This window comes from Brassica rapa, chromosome A09, assembly GCF_000309985.2.
Source record: "Brassica rapa cultivar Chiifu-401-42 chromosome A09, CAAS_Brap_v3.01, whole genome shotgun sequence".
NCBI lineage: Eukaryota > Viridiplantae > Streptophyta > Magnoliopsida > Brassicales > Brassicaceae > Brassica > Brassica rapa.
In genome coordinates, this window is record NC_024803.2 from 32,316,293 (window position 1) to 32,335,936 (window position 19,644).

Genomic DNA, 19,644 nt, shown 5'->3' on the forward strand with positions numbered 1-19,644 from the left:
GTGGGTGTACCAATGAGCAAAATATTTATTGATAAAGAAATTAAAAAAAAAAACAAGTTTAAGAGCATATGCTTTTGCATTTTTTTCTTAAGATCAATATATATCACTTGTATTCTCAAATCTATTGAGATGATATGTGGCGACATGCAATGAGCTTAGTCAAACTGGTTAGCAGTATTCACATAAGTCTTGTGTTTCTTCTTTTCAGTCGAGAGTAACTAAAGTCATGTAAAAGGAAGGTCATATGCGCACTCCACTTTTTTTATTTGATTTGAGCGTTGCATTATAGTCAGTTGCACTACTAAGCAATTTACGCATTACTTGATACGGTCAACTTGCATTATTTCACCGGACCGTATGTGCCCTTTACAAAGTTGTCTTCGCTCTTGCACGATGTATCAAAATTCAAAACACAGTTCTAAAATAAACTTTGGAACATGTGCTAAACTATATGCAGCTTGTGGGTTGAACACTAATGAAAGCGCAACAGCAATACTAACATACACTTTTAGGTATCTAGTCAACTTTATATAAAGTTTAATTTGTTAGGTGTTGGGACAAAGTGAAAAGTTCAAATGAACATAATTTAACTTAAATCATTAGTATTCATTTCATTTTTGATATTTACCGGTGGTGACTTAGACCATAATTAACCTCAGTCTCTTAACTAGGATTTTTAGTTTCGGCAAAAAAACAATTCTTATATTTTATTAGTTTTTAACTAAAAAAAGTTAAAAATCGTCTCTTAAATAAAAGATATAAAAACTGTCTCTTAACCGAAAAGTATAAAAAAATATCAAATCATGAGTTAAGAATCTCGACTAAGAAACCGGAGTTAATCATGTTCTATATGGCCACTGCTCACCTTGCGACCCAGAACCCGCTTGCTCTGTTCATAGTTTGCCTCAATAAAATAGAAAACACATTAATAGTAAGTAAGGCCGTTACCTGATTTTCCAAGTAAAATAATTAAAATTTAAACCAAAGCCCAATCTGATAGCATAAATTGTTCAGAATTCCGAACTTGTATGATTTATAAAGGAGAGTATTGTAATGACACAAGGGGCTGATAAATACAGGTTCGCACTCGTAGTGCGTTTTGATCAATTATGCTTTTTTTTTTAATTTTATATCAATTACGCTTCTTCTGAAAGTTTAATTTCTGAGAGGGAAAGAGAATATTTGAAAGTGTAAAGAACAATTTCTGCTACAACCCAAACGACCAACTCTAAATCTATCAACAAAAAGAGAAACAAAAGGCTCGTTTGTGTATATACAGATGTATCACGAGTCAAGTTAACCCCATATTTAAGCACATTGCAAAACTCAGTGTCGGCGGCTCCACGAGTAATCATCACCATCATTATGATGATTCTTAGACATGAAGAGCATAGTGGTCTCATCGTTATGCTTAATCCACTCAGAGAGTTTCCATGGTTTCTGCCATTTCCATTTAAACTGAAGCAGCCATTGATGATGACTTCTCTTCCACTTCCACAGCTTCCCACTCTGTCCCATTTTCTTCATCGCTTTCATCTTTCTCTTCTCTTCTAATAAAGCCGCTGATTCTCTCACCGATACATTTACTGCACCTGGCGCAGCGTATTTGAGATGCTTTGCTGCTCGATGGTACGAAGGTGGAGACGATTGGTTGCTAGCGTTGTTATCTCCATAGTGCTTTGATGAGCTTCTTGAAGTCACCTGCAAGAAGTTAAATTTTGCATATTATTTTCAAGGAGAGATTCTCACATAAGAGGTTTAGATTTCAATTTAGTAAAAATGAAAGATCAGAAGTAAAACCGAGGATGGTGATGACGAAGCCAGCGCAATGGACAATGTATGTTCTCTTGTCTTTTTCTCTTTAAGTATCTCTCGGTTCTGGACTTCAGATAGTTGTAATAAGCAGAGGAGATCATTTAGCTGTTCCTTCTTCTCTTTGATGTCCATGTCTTTCTCCCAGATTTTGCACCTGCTTGATGTTTGAGCAAAAGACAACATCAACCTTCCATGCGTGAGAAAGAAGCATCCTCTTTGATCAGATATAAGAGTAGTTACCTTGCTTCGGCAGTGGAATTAAACACATATTGAAGCAAACATTTGGCATCAGTCATGGACTTAATGGAGTTCCACCGAGTCTTGGTGTGTAGGCTATGCTCTCTTTCCTCTGCTTCTGAGAGCTGAGAGGCCATGGCTGTGAGAGCATTTGAGGAAACGTCCAACATGCTCTCAAGAGTTGCTATTCTCTCCAATCTTGTTTTTGGTGATAAAAATCTGACGCATATAGGAAAATAAACAAGGTCAGAAAGTGTTTTAGGCAAATGCCAATACAGAGTCAGTTTATCCAGAGTTGTACCTGAACTGTCCATTTTTCTCTTGATGGGGACTTGAAGCGAAGTCCATTTCTCTTTTCAAGGAGGTTAACTCTTCAGCCAATGCAGCTCGTCTGTATGCAACCAGAGTAGATTAGTGATTAGAAAAATATCTGGGAGAAAGAAGTCTGCAGCTAACAACATGAATAAGAGGGCTGAAAACGCACACTTGGATTTGCTTTTCATATTGGGAACGAACTTGATGTACTTTTGTCATAACCTCTAGCTCGTTATCAAGCCATCTCTGAAGAGTTTTTTCTTTCACCTGCAAAGAGTATGAAAAGGAAACAGTTGACACTTGTGCTGGATGGTGAGATCTCCATATCTAAATTAGGAGATTTTCTTACCTTTTTAGTTGGTGGTTGACCATTGCCAGCCACTGAAAAAAGAATGTAAAGGGTTATGAAAAGACAAACACGAACCAAGTAAAAAGCGTCTCGGTAAACAGATTACCTGATGACTTGCGAGATTCCAGCAGCTCCTTAAGTCTCTTGGTAGCCATTGCTGCTTCCTCTGTTTTTCTATGAAGAACCTGGAAGACAATTGAGATGGATTTCTCTTGAGATTCTTTTTTTTTTGGTCACTCGAATTGTTTAATTCTTCAAAGTGTTTTTCTCAAGTACTCCTACCATTTTTTGACGTCGATTGAGGGCTTCCAGTTTTAGTCTTTCATGCTCTGTCTTCCTTCCTTCTTTCTTGAGCTACCGGAAGAAAAATAAAAAGGTGAAACTTGAGATTAGTTTAAATTAAATAATTAGAAGGGGAAATATAGATGATGAAATGAATGCAGATAAAGTACCTGCAATAATTCCTTTTCTTGAGAAGCTTTCCATTGTCGGAATTGATCAGCTTCTTGTTTCATCTTATGCTGTAACTGAACCTAGATAGCAAAAGAAAAGGAATAAAAATTAACATGTAGATCAAGATTCGTGATCCGATAGCGACAACAGAAACAAGACGAAACCTTCTGAGCCTTAATGCATTGTATTTCAGCTTGTAAACGCTTTGCTGCATCTTCACTTTTCTGTTTTTGTTTCAAGGCCTCAACTTGATTTTCTTGTTTCTTCTTAAGATTTGAAATCTGTGTCTCGAGTGCTTTTAATTTTTGTGCATGGCTGTCTCTTGCAACTTGTGCTTGTCTATCAGAACTAGCAGCAAGTTTCTCAACTTCATCCAACAATAGATCTCTCTCAACCTGTAGACGTTACTCGTGACTCGGTGTTGAAACTTCAAGTAAGAATATCAAAACGAGAAAAGTTAGTATGTTATATTTCACCTGTACAGTTCTCTTCTCTTTCTCAAGTTCCATCATTTTCTTCTCAAAGTGTTGTCTGATAATTTCAGTTCCAGCCCCACATATTTTCATCTCGGACTGCAAATATAAAAACTGTAACAGGATCAAAATAATCCACTCGTTATAAATATGCATAGAAATATTCAATGGAGTAATGACTAGACCTCTTTCTCCTCCAGACGTTTGCTCAGTTCACTTAATTCGTTGCCCATGTTATTCTGCCTAAGAGCATGTTCCCACTCTTTAGCTGCTCCATCTATATCTTCAGAGATTCCACCTTGAATCAGAAAATATTACAAGATGAAGTGAGGGTATGAGAGAATGCAGAGTGCATTTCATGAAAAGTTTCCAGAGATGCCAGTGTTCAAAACCTGATGTTGCTTCGCTCATTTTATAATCTGAATCCATACTTTCGAATCCTCTTTTGAGACCATCATCTTTTGTAAGACTTGCACCATCTTCCTGAGTATATGATCAAGTGAACAACTCGGTTTCAGCAGTGAAGAAAACTGCCAGATAAATATATCCTAATTCCCTAATGCATACAGAACTTACCAGTGTATTCATACTGCAATAGTCAAGAGTACCTCTCTTGCTGCGATAGATGAGAAGTTCTCGAGAAAGCTCATCATTGGCAGATTCTAGCTTCATGATCTTCTTTCTCATAACCTTCAAAATGGAAATATATACGATTAGTAATGATATGTTTATAAAACCATCTGACTAATTTCCGCAGCAAGTTATATATGTACCTGCACTTCCTTCGATGGGGTTTCCCCACGAGCACATAGTGCAGCTTGTAGATTTTGTAGCTGTTGACGCATCTTTTGCATCTCACTACATATTAAGTCTTTATTGGCCTGTGCAACAAGAAAAGGAGTCTGTCTTGTTAGAGCTCCCAAGTGAATATTCCTATTCCTTTTTCCATATTTAACTTTTTAAATTGTGGTAGCTGATGTTGGTACTTACAACAGGTTTATTCTGGATATTCCGAGCACGATTTGCATATTTGAGCGTGTTTAGTGTTTCTTCTGCATTTATGTCAGCAGGACTGATGCAAGCTACAAGAATAAGGCCAAAAGAGAGAGTTAAATTTGCGAAATGATATGAGCTTCCAGGGTATCAACTCATACAACTTAGAAGTGTACCTATCATGACTGTTTTACTATTTCCACCAAGAGAATCCTGCAACAATGTAATGAACACTTTTGGTGAAAAAACTGACGCATGCATCATATATATTCATTCGTTATGAATCACTTAGAGGCCGTAAAAGTTATGCGATTAAATTTTTTATTTATAGTGATCTTGAGTATCCCTACATATAAGGATCTAGAAGAGCAAAGTTAGAGATGAACCTGCAATAACCGAGTAAGTTTACTATCACGGTAGGGAACATGAGCACCTTCTTTTCGCTTTTTCTCATCTCCAAGTGCACTGATGACATTACCAAGTGCAAGGAGTCCTCTATTGATGTGAATTCCTGTTTCAAGAACAAAAAACTTGGAGTTAAGATGCAAGTCAACTTCCTGTGAAGGATGTAAGATGGGAAGTCAGTTTTCCCGACCTTCTTTCAGTCGAGCACCGCCTGAACCGGTCCGTTTAGCCCTTTCAGATCCAGCAAGATCTACGAGATGAAGCTTGGCACAAGAATACTCCTCACCCATATCCTCATCTATGGTGTCTTCAACCACTGAGATGGGAGTGATTTTGCGTGTCTGTTCTAAAGTGATTGTGAAGATGGCATGTGAACGGCTTTTGATATCACACAAAAAGAAGCCATGCTTATACATTAGAATGCAGTCTGAGACTGACACAATCATATAATCATAATGCTAAAATTAAAATCTTATTAAGGAATTATAAACAGGAACAGGAAACTGTGTTTATGATGCCTCTTTTTACCATTTCTAATCTAATTCTTACTATGAACGAGTGTTTTTTGTTATCGTTCAATACATCTAGGTCTAGTACACTAAGCCTCACTAACAGTAAATGAATGTAAGGCACAACTTGCTTCTTATGGAAAGCTTTATCTGAAAGTCTGGGTACAAAGATTCTCACCTTGACTGATTATTCATGTTTGTGCTCCCAGTCGCCCTGGATAGAGATCCTTGCTCTAAACAGGAAGCCATCTCTTCCTTAGTAGCTATGGAGACTTCAGTTGCACCAGATAGTGTAATTACCCCGTTTGGCGATTCGCGGATCTGTACAGGGGACTTACTAAGACCAACCTTTCCAGGGGCTCCATTGGCTAGTCTCACACTATCCAGCAAATCCAGAACTTCTTCTTTCAGAATCTACAAATGAAAAAAAGGCAAGGTTGACAAGACAGACTGGGTTCTACACTAATACATGAATAGTTTAAGAGCGATCAACGGGAAGCTACCTCGATGAAAGAGACATGTAACTGGAAACCCATTTGGTGCTTAACAGACTCAATTTTGTTGAAAAGAGAAGTCATAACTTGAGGAATCAACCCATTGCTTGAACCGTCTTTAAAAGCAGTCCCCATGGTGTATGTCTTTCCAGATCCTGTCTGCATCATATATGTAAACTCAAATTGAAAAAAAGGGGATAAACTGGAATGAATCTTGTTCCAGTGTCGAAAACTAATTGTTATACCTGACCATAAGCGAGCACAGTAGCATTGTATCCATGGAACAAACCATGAACAAGAGGAGCAACACATTCTTCAAACATCAAGGAAGAAGGAGAACCATTACTTCCACCGTAAACGTGATCAAATGTGAAGGAATGTGTTCCCAATTGCACCTGCCAGTCCACATTCAATAAACACACACACACAGTAATTAGAATCACATGAAAATCAGTATATTTAATACAGTAACAATGACACAATATTATTATTATTTTATATATTATATGGTAAAAAGAAATTGACACTGTTTTATCAGAGGAGATTAATAAATGAACGTGTCAGAGTTGGAACTGGGATTCGATCGTGGATCCAGGAGCCAAAAAAAAAAAGCGTGAACAACGACGACGACGACGACGCGTTTAACATCGGTCGAGACGAAACTGACTTCTATATTAAATCTCGAATTTGACGACGGAAGAAACACACACCTGTGGCGTTACCGGAGAAACGGAAACGCATTCCCTGCAACCCTGACTTATCTCGTCTCCGATCAGAGGACGAACGTTAACCGCCACTTTCACGCTACAACTCTCCGTCGTCGAAGAAGAAGAATGTAAATCCATCGAGAAATCTATAATTCAGAATCAGAGTCCAGAATCCGAATCGGAGTGCGGATATCTTCGTCTCGATTCGCGAAATGTGAACGAGTCTACCGAGTCGCTTCCCTCGGGAGAAGGAGAAGAAAAGAAAAGTGAGGAATGAAGAAGCTGCTCCACTGGCCTCTCTCTCTCTGTATACGAGGTATCTTTACCTTTCCCTTTTTACCCTCCGAAAAAACACAATTTTACGTTATTACCCTCCACGTCAGCTGCTTCCACTCCAAACCACTGGTCCGTGTGTGTTGAAAACAAAATACGCGATTTATTATATTCAGATCTATCTATCCACACTCTTTAATCTTTTTTTATTAAAACGTTGTTGTTGGTTACGTGCTCCACAAAAAATAAAGATGAAATTAAATTTAGATAATTATTATTTTATGGTTGGTTTGCGTAAATAAGACAATTGAGCTTGTACAAGTCGATGGTTCCAAAGCTGACCATTTAAAGAAAAAATTGTAGTTTCCGTCGGCTCGTTACCCAGAAGACAAAAAAATAAATGAAGAGTCAAGACATGCTTTTCTGGTCCTTCCTCTGCGCGGGAAAATCCCAACAGTGAATATATATGTATGAATATTGGAAAAAAACAAATTATTATTTTCCCCGAAAATGAAGGGACCACAGTACGCGCTCCTTTTGGGCCTTTGTTGAGCCCTACCTCACATGTTTCTCTGCATGGCTCATTAGTTAGATTGTATCATTCTTTTATTTTATTGCACGAATCATACATTATGTATGTTTTATACAGAGGAGACCTGAGCAATACGGGAAGAAGGAAACTTTTTTTTTTGTCAAGGAAAAAAAATTACCTAAAGTATTATACATCTAACAAGTATGACATTAGTTATATATATTTACACATATATATATATATATATATATATATATATATATATGTCCCGTATAATACTTTCTTAAAAACAAATTAATGGTAGATATTAGATATATATAAATATAAAGTTGTATAGCCCTTTTCTGGTTGAAGTTATGATTAATCATAATAGCTTTGAGACATGGCTATTATGTTTCACGTCCCCTCCACTAAATTTACCTTTACCCTACTTATTATAGATGAATTAGTCAAGAATGTCCACTTTTTTATATGGGAGTTCTTTGTTATTTGGTAAAACGAATGGAAATTCGTTAAGATTTAAGAAATAAGTTTGATGTAGTGGGTTGTTGTTGTCTTTTATGGAACCATTTCTATATTTCTCTCTATAGTTATTTTGTATTACATGATTCGATGCTAAAATAGACTATTTGAACCAAACTTTGATGTAGCTTCTAATGTTGGCTTTCGTTAGATGCTTATTATTCAAGTTTGGGGTTTAGCTAACGAAATTAAGAATGCTGCTGGTACATTTTAAAAAGCATTTGCATGTACCTACCTAATTTCTATTAATATTTGTTTGTTGTTAGGCTTATCCATTTAATTTTGTAGATTACATGGCGATGAATGAATGAAGTTAAATTTGATTCCCCAAGTGAATCTCAATCAAAAAAATTAAACATGTTTTTATCATATCTAGAGATGCGATTGATTAGATATTTAAGCTTCATATATCTCCGTGTTTCTCGTCCTGATATGATACCTATGGTAGCACGTTTAAACTCGGGCGCAAGAAAGCTAAACTTTGACTGTATATATATCATATATGCTCACCATGTGCTATTTAGATTTGGCAGTGGTCATGTTTACCGTCGCTGGGTTCCTGGATGTTGCGTGAACTGGACTTTGCATTCTAATCTGGATTTGTCCAGCTATAGTTTGAAACCGATCAATGGACATAATTAACCATGGTATTGTTGGGCTAAATAGAGCCCATTAAAAGAGCTCGTTTTAAAGGAATGATATATGTAGTTGTTTTTTAATTATATTCAAATTATTTCATTCCATCCATTCCTTTTTTTTTTAATCATGAATGATTTTTAACGTGATTCTTTTTTTTTCATTCATTCCACAGGAATGTGTAGAATCAAAATTTTGTTTTTTTCACTTAACTGGTAAATTTTTTTTCGAATACCCATGAATGACTAATTCCATAAAATTTCATTCATAAAAAAAGCATTCCAGTTACAGCCTTCATTTGTATACGGTATATATACCTTAAGAAGCCCACACAAGAACAACTGTTTCGATATGTTGAATCCCCTATATATTAAAAGAGAAGCATTATAACATTTTTTGTAACCACATGTTATCACCACAATCATTCTTAGAATCCTTAGAAAAATATGTTGGTCCATCAAAATATATAATAAGTTTTTTATTAAATTAATCATAAATTGATTATTAATGTTCTTCATTGTTTCTTTAAATAAAAATAACAAAATTACCAAATGTGGCTAAAATATATGACAATTTATGATTTTGAATAATAAATATTTGATAAAAATTAGTATATTCTCTATCATTTTTAAATTTTAACATATTAAAATAAATTAAACAACCACATTAACTATATAGTAAAAATTTATATTTTTATGTATATGTTATATTTTGAATTTTTAAAAATGAATATAAATGACTAAAGTTGTCAAAAATCTCACATTTGGTAATCTCACATTGAAGTTTTCTTATAACAAGATATAAATGATTACAAAATAATATAATAAGAAGTCTCATTTAATAAATATTAATATATTAATATTGTTTAAATTAAATTATGTACCATATAAAAATAGATATGTATTTTAATTTTGAAATTTGCTTTGATTTTTCGTTTGATAAAAAATTTGAACAAATATTGACAACTTAATATTTAGTTTTAAACCTTTTTATAATGTTTTTAAAATTATAAATGATTAAAACTATTAAACATACCACAAAAAAAATTGTTATCGGTGATTAAAAATTTTTGTTACAGAAAATATAAACGATAAAAAAACAATATGAGTATAAAATATTATAATAGATATCAATGTTAAAAATGTACTATATATCTATGTTAATATCATTAAAACTTAATTTTATATGATATAAAATAGAAAAAGTGTTTGTTTGAATTAATAAAATTTATTTATGTATTTGCACCAATTTAATCATATACGTCATATTTACTGAGTTTTTTATTATCAATATATATGTATTATTTAATAATATGTAAAATAATATATAATACGTAAAACTAATTTATATAATATTTATCATGTGCAAGGCGCAGGTCTTAACCTAGTATTTATTATTTTTGTAAGCCGCTGGTTCTATTTTCAGCGACCAGGTTCTTTATCTTTATGGAAGATATTTAGAACTGTTTATATGCATTGTTGGTACTCATTCAAAGAGTACCCTTTCTATTTTATTTTATCATAAATTTTATCAAATACATAATTTTTCAAAATATACATGAGATGGTTTAACACTGTTAAGTTTGACTATAATACCATGTACGTCTTCCTTTTCATTTTAATTGTTGTTGTAAAGCAAAATTTTCATTTCAAAATAAATTCGTTTTAGAACTTCAATGAAAATTTTATTAATAATATTATCTATTTTATTTTTCTATTGGTTGAAATATAGTTAGATACATAGATAATGATGTTTTTGTATTGAAAATATTTAAAATTAAATATTTTATTAATTTTTGTGCATAAACCTAAAATAATAATAAAATGAAACTAAAGGAGTAATTTAAATGAACCCAAAGAAAGACAATTTTCTTCTATTAAAACTGATAAACAATAATTGTTTATTTTAAGTGGTTTTTTACAAATTCACATTTTTTAACTAATTCTAATCACTTCATTTATTGTCTTTTCTAAATAATTCGACAATATTTTTTACAAAGTACACAACATAATTTACTTATTTTAAGTGTTTTATCACATCTTTTACATTCAGTTTCACTCTTCTAAACTATTCCATTAATTGTTTTTGTCAAAATAATTCGATAATATTTTTTTTAAATGTTAATCATAATAATTCGATATGTTTACATGAAGTTACTTCATTTGTGACAAGAATCCAAAAAGGTTAACAAATACTTTATTTATTTACAGAATGAGTTAGGAATAGATTTTTGGTCCCCATTTCAATACATGTTGTTTTTTTGGATATCAGCTTTATGGTTTTGAAATTAGACTCCATCCAGATATCATAAATTTTTATTTGTGCGTCGAGTATGGTTCTTCCAGATTTGGATAGATTCAGTTTTAATATGTAAAAATTTAAAATTATTTAAATAACTTATATGTTAGAAATGTCATTAAACAATTTAGAAAAAAACGTAAAAATCAAAATTCAAGCGATGCACGGAACAAGCTCTAGTTCATGATTAAAATAGATTAGTGAGATAAAAAGATGAACTTGAATATAAGATAACCGAAATAGCATTGTTTATATAAAGCATCTTTCATATCTCCTTTTTATTTCTTTATCCACTCGTTTATAAATAAAGAAAAACTCAGAATTTGTGATCTGACTAAATATTTATTGTAAATGTGTGTTTCAAATATTTATACAGATGAATGTAACTTTTCTCAAGGTAAGATAGCAGCATGTCGCCCTAATTTTTTCTCTCTACCACCTTTTTCACTCTCAACCGTCAAGCAAAACAAAAGTTCAGATCTTGCCTCCCTGGTAGCTGGTTCTCATTGCCGGTGTCGGGAGTGCTTTCTCCTTTTTTTAATGTTTCCATCTTTCTTTGAAGCCTTTTATAGTCATTTTCTCGGCATTCTCCAATTTTAACTGATGAAGGAATAAGCTTTCTAGTGCTTTTCCAGAATGTGTGGTGGTGTGGTTGCCGACAGAGCTTTGTGAAGGCTGGTATGGCTAGAGCGTGGCGATTGGCTTTTCTCCTTCAGTCTCTCGTTCTGCTTTAAGTTGTGTGTTCGTCTGAGCTCGACGACCAAAGTGGCAGATCTGCGGTAAACTGTTCTCTTGGCTGCTGGAGGGTTTCAAGACCATTGAGGACATGGTATTTGGTGCTTGTGCAGTTCTTTGAGTTTGATTTTTTCTAGGGTTTTGCTCGGTAATGTGGCGATACTTTTCTGGTCTTACTCTGATCTCTGAGGATTCAGGTGGTGGTCGGTTGGTCTTGGGTTCGGGGAGAATCTCCCTCGCCTAGCTGTTGGGGGTGCGATCTCGGCTACCACAAGTGTTTACAACATCGCTTCTCAGCTGCTCCGAGATTCGGTTCCTTTATGGTCTCCAATGTGGCTCCAGTTTTGTATTGTGTGTTGCTAGCTTGTTATTAGGTTCCGCAGTGTGCCTTTCCTTTACAAGGCTTGGTGGATACAACGGTGGAGTCGTTAGTGGAATCTATCGACGCTACCAGCTGCGGCATTTTCTTTTCATCTCTTATTTTTGTTTTTGGAGTAGTTGTTTCATCTTCGCGGTGTATTTATTAGTTATTGTTTCATTTGGTCTTGTGGTAGTAGTTTTATAATTTTTTGTAGTTTTTGTTTTTTCTGTTTTTTTCGGTTAAAAATTAAAATTTTGGTATAAAATTTAACATTAAAAGCAAAAAATATATGTACAAATCAAATTATATATAAAATTTTATTTATTTTTACTGTATTTTAAAAACAAAGCAGATCCAAATATTCGTAGATATTGGTAAATTTGGTTTCGGATATAGTTTTAGATCCGAGAAATCAAAAATTAAGATTAGAATATTCTATAATTCAGAATAGTTTATATGTACTACCACCTCTATAGCCGTCCCTTTAAGCTTAGAAAAATACCAGAAATCATAGCAAAAGATAATAATATTGTAATCGGAAATGAGCCGCCCTCGTGTATAATATAAGCAGAGCAATTAAGCAGAACGAACGTTAAGTCCCGAAATGGACCCCTCCTCCCTACAATAATGAAATCGGAAAATATCGAAAATGTCCCTACATTCATAATAAAATTCCAAAAGGAATCACGTGGAAAGCAAAGGGACAAAAGGGACAATATGTGATACGTGTCGTCACTTACTTAAATATAAAGTCAATTCCTAACGGTATCCAGCCACCGACTACCGACCGTGGGTCCCGCCATATGTCCTCATCCTCTTCTTATCCCTCTCTATATAGACGTGTGTGTATACGTACCCACTCATATAAATATTATCACAATAATATTACGTCTATCGGAAAAACATATTTTACGTAATAGTCGACATCAGATGTTTGTCTTTTTTTGTTAATCTTTAAATATCTGGTTGAGTATGGTTTTAAGTTTTAACGTAAAAAGTCATGCGTGCATGTTTGATTTTTAGGTAATGACGGTTATGTACAATGAATACCAATATAGTGAAAATGATTATGTTTCGGTGAACGAATTTAACAGAGAAGATGGATTAGACTTGTTTTCGGTTATGTTTTGATACGTTACTTCTACGCATATACAGTAAAACTTCTATAAATTAATAATGTTAGGAATACACTAAAACTATAATTTTTTTGTTAATTTATAGAGATATTAATTTATCGATATACAAATTGAACTAAAAACTCAATTTAAAATTATAAAATTATATTATTTTATAAAAAATTTTAGTGTATATTCATCTATAAAGTTTAAATTTAAAGAGTTTATACTGTATTATTAATATATTATGCCATTTAACTTTTGTAAAAGAATAGTAAAATATTTTAACGACTACAAAGAAATATGTTATACAATAATTATTTTATTATTTCGGGGTTGGCTTATAATATGTAAAAAGAAAGTTGATACAAAAAAAATATTTCCAGAGAAAACTTTAATACTTTCATATAAACGTAACCCTTTAGCAGGCATGCTATCATGTTTCGATAACAAACTGGTTTGGTGTAAACGAACAAAAATAATCAAACAACGCTTAGTTTAGTGTTTGATTATGCCGACATTATACACAGACATACGTTATTTATAAGAAAATATTTCCAAGAATCTTTTATAATGAGTTTGATGACTATACGCCTCATCTCAGGTCTCATCCGATTTTTTTTTTCCTTTTTCAGAAAAAAAAAACGAAATTCAACTATAAATAACGCGAGTCGTCTTGTAGTTTGGAATTTTCTCCACCAACTACAACTGCAACAAGTCTGCAAACCTCTCTCTCTCTCTCTCTCTCTCTCTATCCTTCCCTAACCTACCAAAATCCGGTAGTAATATGCTACAACACGGAGCCGCCGCTATGGAGGCCGGAGTAGCAGCAGCTGACGTGGCCGGCGGAAGGAAGAGAGAAAGACCATACAAAGGGATAAGGATGAGAAAATGGGGAAAATGGGTGGCGGAGATTCGGGAGCCCAACAAACGTTCAAGGCTATGGCTCGGCTCTTACTCCACCCCAGAGGCGGCGGCGCGTGCATACGACACGGCGGTTTTCTACCTGAGAGGACCTACAGCCACGCTCAATTTTCCGGAGCTTATACCGAGCATCGAGAAATCCTCCGCCGAGGACATGTCGGCGGCAGCGATCAGGAGAAAGGCCACGGAGGTCGGAGCTGAAGTAGACGCGTACGGGATGGCGGTGATGAACAGCAAACGGCGCCGCGTTTTTGGTCAGAAGGGTGACTGTGTTGGCGGGTTATTGGAGCGGGTTGACTTGAACAAGTTACCGTACCCGGAAAATCAGGATAATGACGTGGTGGGAAAATAAACTATTTTTATTAAAAAATAGGTGAAAGAAGCTATCTTACAGCGGTGCCTGTTGCTATCATACGCGGTGAGCCTTGGGCTAGTGTTTCTTCCTATAAGCATTAAAATTTCACCCCCAAGTGAAATTCTGTACATTATTCTTGATTTAGTGATTGATATGACTTTTCTTGTAATATGTATCGATTGTTTGATAAACATTAGAGTACCAATTTAATGAATGTCTAATCCTTATATCATATTTCACATAACGCTATTAAGAAGTTCATTATTTCATCGTCTTCAATGTCAACCTTTTGGTCTATCCGAGGAATTCTTCGTATCTTTCTAACAATATTAACCACACATTGTCACAAAGATTGATTATGAACTGACTTTTTATGCTACATAAGATAAAATAAACTGTTTATGGATACAATATAAAGAACAATCATATACTTCACACCTCGTTTTCTACACAGTATCAGGGTCCATGTATTACCAAAGTATGTTTTAGGTCTGCGACGTAGATTCTACAAGTGGATTATGTAATGGTACAAGACAACAACTTACACAAATGACTGATCATGTTTTGGAAGCAACAATTATCACAGGTGATGATGGGGTTGGTTCAAAAGTCTTTATTCTTAAGTATGTATCTTGGCATCGTTCTTTCTGTGGATAATAGAGCTTTAAAGATATAACCTCGAGTTTTCTGTCATGTGGACAATTTTGATACACGCGAAGTTTTTTTGTAAACAATTTTGATTCAATAACATACTGTGGACAGGTTTTGATGGACAAACACTAAAAAGTAAAAAGTACAACTTTGTAAAGGTGATAAGACCATGCGCATTGAGGTATCATGCGGGGTTCACGGGCTCGAGTTCATAGGCCCAATTGATTAAAAACACATAAAAAAAAGGGTTTGTTTCGCCGAACCGGGCCTTACGGTTGAACTCGTAAGGGGCGGGTTCACGCCACGTGTCCTCCTCTCAGTGGCTTCTCCTTTCCGCGTTGGCGAGAGAGAAAGAAGGGTCTCGGCGTCTTGATTCATTTCTCTCATCTCCGTAAAAGCTAGGGTTTTTTTCTCTCTGAGGCGATTCTCTGTGCGACCTCCATCTCCGGCGGTATTCTCCAGCAAATCCACTCTGGTTTCTCTTCTCCACCTCTTAGGTGAGTATTGAGTTGAACGGTAGAATTCTCCACCTCCTCTCCATCTTTTTGTGTTTCGGTTTTAAATCGATTTGGGGATTTTTTGTTTGAGGGTTTCAAAATCGATAGAGGGTTTTCGATTAATTGATGTAAATCGGCATGCTCGTTTCATTAGGGTTAGTTTCTGTGAAATTTCAAATCGATAGAGGGGTTTAGAGGTTATATTCACTTCAGTTAGTAACTAAGTAGTGGCTCGTAGTAATGACCAAAGCGTAAACTCGTTGGTTCTTGGTTAGATTTCTAGTCGGAATAGAGTCGTTGTTACCTTGGCCATACGATTGGAACATGTCTTTCTCATCTTCTTTGTTTCTTACATGTAATTGGAACTCGATTGTTGCAGATGGAAACTCCCCGAGAACCTCATTTCTTCAAGCCTCTTCTTCCTGGTTTTCACAGTGGCGTGGCAATACCACTTGACTTCTACTCAAAACACATACAAGGGGCTGAGATCAATAAACCATGGAAGCTAAGATCGGACGCTTCGGATCAAATTTGGGAGGTGATCCGAGAAGGCAGGACACTCACCAAAGGTTGGAAAGAGTTCACCGAAGCACATGATCTTCGAATCGGTGACATTGTCATCTTCAAACACGAAGGAGACATGGTCTTTCATGTGACTCCTTTTGGTCCTAGCTGTTGTGAGATTCTGTGGTCCGACGCGGATGATGCTCCTACTTTCTCATACGACTACTGCTTCTTGGCTGAGGTTACTCCTACAAATCAAAAGGACGACAAAATGGTGAGTAAGATTTAGTTATTTATTGTGTGATTCTAGTACTGCTTCTTGGCTGATGTTATGTATGTGTTTGTAGTTTCTTCCTGTGGAAGCTATGAGGTGTGGTGCTTTGAACCAACAATGCAAAGAGGTCAAACTTGTCAACAAGGAGGGAAAGTCATGGACTGCGCGCTTCGGATTTAGCGAATCAGACGGCGCATATTACATCAGCAGAGGGTGGAGAAAGTTCTGTCGTGATAACAGATGCACCAACGGAGATTTGTTTGTGTTCAACGTGGTTGGAGACGGGACGACAACTCCATTACTGTGTGTATGTCCGGAAAGGAAGGAGTGTACTGAACTACTGATCAAGCACTTCAGCAGAATCGATGGTAAGTCTTCTCATTTGACTTGTTTGTGTTGTCTATATCTTCAATGTTACTACTTTGCTTCTGCTTTAACTTGTGTTCTCTTCTTCTACAGGTAGCATTGCTTCTACCTCACGAAATTAGATGGCTCTTTTGCGGTCTTTCCTCTCTATCATCTTAACTTGTTTCCTTTTGTTTCATTAGCAACTTATCAACTTATGTATTTCGGTTTGTAAAACTTGAATGGTTTTTCTATGTGAACTTTTATCCTAAGTTAAACATTCTCGAACTTAATTCCTTTGTTGAATGCGTAGACTGATCATCGAACAAAATGTTTCTATGAATTGAATTTAAGTTAAGAAACAACATAAACTCCAAAACTCTAACATAGCTTTTCTACATCTGAAAACACAAACCAAAATATTAAAACATATCTCAAAACCAAAACTTAAACTCCAAAACTAAAACATAGGTTGAATAAAGTGTTTTCATAAATTTTATAATATATTTTAATATTTTATTCATGTATTCTGAATAATTTTAAATTTAAAAAAAAAAAAAATATATTATTATTTTATTCCTATGAACTCTTTCTTCGGGTTCACTAATGCAGAAAACAACAAATTCGGGTTCATAACTGTTTATGGGCCCACAAAAAAATATTAAAAAAATTTGGTGAACCCCAAAGTGGGGTTCACCAATGCTCATGCTCTAAATTCACTGTAAAAAGTGTAGAATGACTAAAAAAATGGGACCCTAAAAAATCCCATTAACTTCAATTATTGCTTACTTTGGATAGGCTTTTTGCTCTCTGTCTTGCGGCATGTGGATAGTATTTTAGATTAGATCGAGCTTCAGTTACCGTCACACTAGAGAAGAAAAATGGGAGGACCAGTAGTTTTAATCTCGTCGAGCATTGTTCAACCAGGACACAGTGGCCAATCTGGTCGAACTAAGATCCATCTTACTCCATTTGATCTCAGTCTTCTTCAAGTAGATTGCCCTCAAAGAGGTCTTCTCTTTCCCCAACCCGACCAAGATTTTCATCTCATATCTCGACTCAAGTCCTCTCTCTCTGCTGCCTTAGAGATCTACTTCCCTTTCGCCGGTCGTCTTGCCAAAGTTGAGAATCTCGAAGACAATACGGTGTCGTTTCACATAGACTGTGATGGCTCTGGCGCTAGGTTTCTCCATGCTGAAGCTAAATCTCTCTCGGTGAGTGACATTCTTCAACCTCACGGTGAAGTTCCTGATTTCATAAAGCACTTCTTTCCCGCTGACGGTTTAAAGAACAGTGATGGCCTGACAGAGCCCTTGCTTGCGGTACAAGTCACCGAGATGAAAGACGGCGTCTTCCTTGGTTACTATTACAACCACATGGTAGCAGACGGTGTGTCGATGTGGAACTTCCTCCACACTTGGTCCATGATTTGCTCGAGTGGTTCAAGCTCCGGTCAACAGCCTCTTGTTCTGAAAAGATGGTTCCTCGAGGGGGTTAGTTACCCTATCCATATTCCGGTCTCAGAGGCGGAGAAGCCACCACCACCGAGCCGTGAACTTTCTTCAGTGCCGGTAACACAAGATCGTGTCTTTCACTTGACAAAGAAGAACATTTCAGATCTCAAAGCTAAAGCGAACAGCCAGGTTGGCTCAAGTGACAAGAACATCTCATCTCTTCAAGCGGTCTCAGCGCATATGTGGCGGTCGATAATCAGACACAGTGGTCTGACCGGGGAAGGAGAGACACATTGCAAAGTAGTGGTGGACTTGAGGCAGAGGGTAAACCCTCCGCTTGAGAAGGATTGTTTTGGGAACATGGTTTACATTACACCAGCCACAACCACCGTGGAAGAGCTGCTTGGTCGTGGCTTGGGATGGGCTGCTCTGCAAATAAGCAAGTTAGTGAGCTCACAAACGAATGAAAACTGTAAGGCTTTTGCAGAGGATTGGGTTAGTAATGTGAGAAACCTAAAGACAGGAGTTGGGAGTAGAATGGCTGGTGATACTGTGCTTGTCTCAAGCTCTCCCCGGTTCGATGTGTACCGGAACGATTTCGGTTGGGGGAAACCAGTTGCGGTTCGAGCTGGACCGGGCAATAGTATTAGTGGCAAACTTGTACTTTTTCCAGGGATTGATGAAGGAAGTTTTGATATTCAAGCGACTCTATGGTGTGATGTACTAGTGAGTCTATTAGCTGATGTGGAATTTTTAGAGCATGTGACTACTATGGTCTGATGTACTAGTGAATCTACTACGCGACCATATGGTCTGATGTATGCCTGGTTTAGTTAAGAAATAAAACAGTTGAGTGCGACATACTTTTTCTGCATATGCATTTCGTTGATTCAAAAGCACAAATAACATCAACACAGAATGTGTATAATGCAGAAACAAAACGCACCTAGGATTGAGTTCAGCGACCAACCAAACGATCAAATAGATCATAGAAAAGTGTCTCAATTTTCCATTACGATCTTCATGTGGTATCGATCTTAACATTATGGCCCGATGTACTGAAACGCTGTTGAATCTAAGGAGAATGTAACAACTACATGATTTTTTGGTAGTTGATTAAAACAGTGTACTGATTTACATCAATATCAAAACATTTTAAGCAGCTATGAGAACAAATTACTTTATTCGACAAGTTTGGAACTTTCTGCCTCATTTAATCAAACAGAGAAGATGGCGTTATCTAACAGGTTACAGGTTTCAGTGAAGATTTTATATCTATCGTAAGTCTTCTTTTGATTTAAACTTAGAATAACATGTTTACTTGCAATACTCATTAATTGCACACAAAGGTTCTTGGAATATATAAACTGTCAGGGTTAAAGGCAAAGAGAACTATATACAAAAGGAGATCGCTAGAA

At 35.7% G+C, this 19,644-nt stretch overlaps 4 protein-coding genes and 1 long non-coding RNA gene across 6 annotated transcripts; 3 read left to right on the forward strand and 2 right to left on the reverse strand.

Moving 5' to 3' along the window:
- Window positions 1-1,136: 1,136 nt before the first annotated feature.
- LOC103840934 (kinesin-like protein KIN-4B) lies at window positions 1,137-7,633 on the reverse strand. Its single transcript, XM_033281077.1, is given in 23 exon segments — window positions 1,137-1,701; window positions 1,801-1,969; window positions 2,056-2,271; window positions 2,354-2,443; window positions 2,537-2,670; window positions 2,672-2,748; window positions 2,823-2,901; window positions 2,999-3,070; window positions 3,169-3,249; window positions 3,334-3,564; window positions 3,646-3,741; window positions 3,828-3,940; window positions 4,035-4,125; window positions 4,219-4,332; window positions 4,416-4,523; window positions 4,633-4,724; window positions 4,812-4,848; window positions 5,022-5,146; window positions 5,231-5,418; window positions 5,728-5,963; window positions 6,053-6,202; window positions 6,289-6,438; window positions 6,754-7,633. Coding segments are annotated over 23 exon segments (3,159 nt in total). The 5' UTR covers window positions 6,889-7,633; the 3' UTR covers window positions 1,137-1,326.
- A 6,182-nt stretch (window positions 7,634-13,815) lies between these two features.
- Window positions 13,816-14,765, forward strand: LOC103840935 (ethylene-responsive transcription factor ERF011). Its single transcript, XM_009117449.3, has one exon. It carries the CDS (start codon window positions 14,010-14,012, stop codon window positions 14,496-14,498), a length of 489 nt encoding a protein of 162 aa, XP_009115697.1. The 5' UTR covers window positions 13,816-14,009; the 3' UTR covers window positions 14,499-14,765.
- Window positions 14,766-15,396: 631 nt separating this feature from the next.
- On the forward strand, window positions 15,397-17,321 carry LOC103840936 (B3 domain-containing protein REM9). 2 transcript variants are annotated; one of them, XM_033281186.1, is made up of 3 exons: window positions 15,397-15,649; window positions 16,029-16,427; window positions 16,501-17,321. In XM_033281186.1, the coding sequence occupies exons 2-3, from the start codon at window positions 16,029-16,031 to the stop codon at window positions 16,888-16,890; spliced, it is 789 nt and encodes a 262-aa protein (XP_033137077.1). In that variant the 5' UTR covers window positions 15,397-15,649; the 3' UTR covers window positions 16,891-17,321. The 2 variants fall into 2 exon arrangements, with proteins under 2 accessions (XP_033137077.1, XP_033137078.1); XM_033281187.1 differs by lacking the exon at window positions 15,397-15,649 and having other exon boundaries at window positions 15,975-16,427; window positions 16,501-16,795; window positions 16,887-17,321.
- LOC117128559 lies at window positions 15,680-16,403 on the reverse strand. The gene is made up of 2 exons (XR_004451922.1): window positions 16,214-16,403; window positions 15,680-16,108 (listed from the first exon to the last, which is right to left on the reverse strand). It is a non-coding gene; the product is annotated as an uncharacterized LOC117128559 (long non-coding RNA).
- A 208-nt stretch (window positions 17,322-17,529) lies between the features above and the next one.
- On the forward strand, window positions 17,530-19,100 carry LOC103840937 (uncharacterized acetyltransferase At3g50280). The gene has a single exon (XM_009117451.3). The coding sequence runs from the start codon at window positions 17,654-17,656 to the stop codon at window positions 19,004-19,006; it is 1,353 nt and encodes a 450-aa protein (XP_009115699.1). The 5' UTR covers window positions 17,530-17,653; the 3' UTR covers window positions 19,007-19,100.
- Window positions 19,101-19,644: the final 544 nt, after the last annotated feature.

Excerpts from the sequence above, each read along its gene's own strand:
- LOC103840935 (XM_009117449.3), top strand. The coding sequence starts at position 14,010 with ATGCTACAACACGGAGCCGCCGCTATGGAGGCCGGAGTAGCAGCAGCT.
- LOC103840936 (XM_033281186.1), top strand. The coding sequence starts at position 16,029 with ATGGAAACTCCCCGAGAACCTCATTTCTTCAAGCCTCTTCTTCCTGGT. Across the intron at positions 16,428-16,500 it reads ATCAAAAGGACGACAAAATG|TTTCTTCCTGTGGAAGCTAT; the intron begins GTGAGTAAGATT and ends ATGTGTTTGTAG.
- LOC103840937 (XM_009117451.3), top strand. The coding sequence starts at position 17,654 with ATGGGAGGACCAGTAGTTTTAATCTCGTCGAGCATTGTTCAACCAGGA.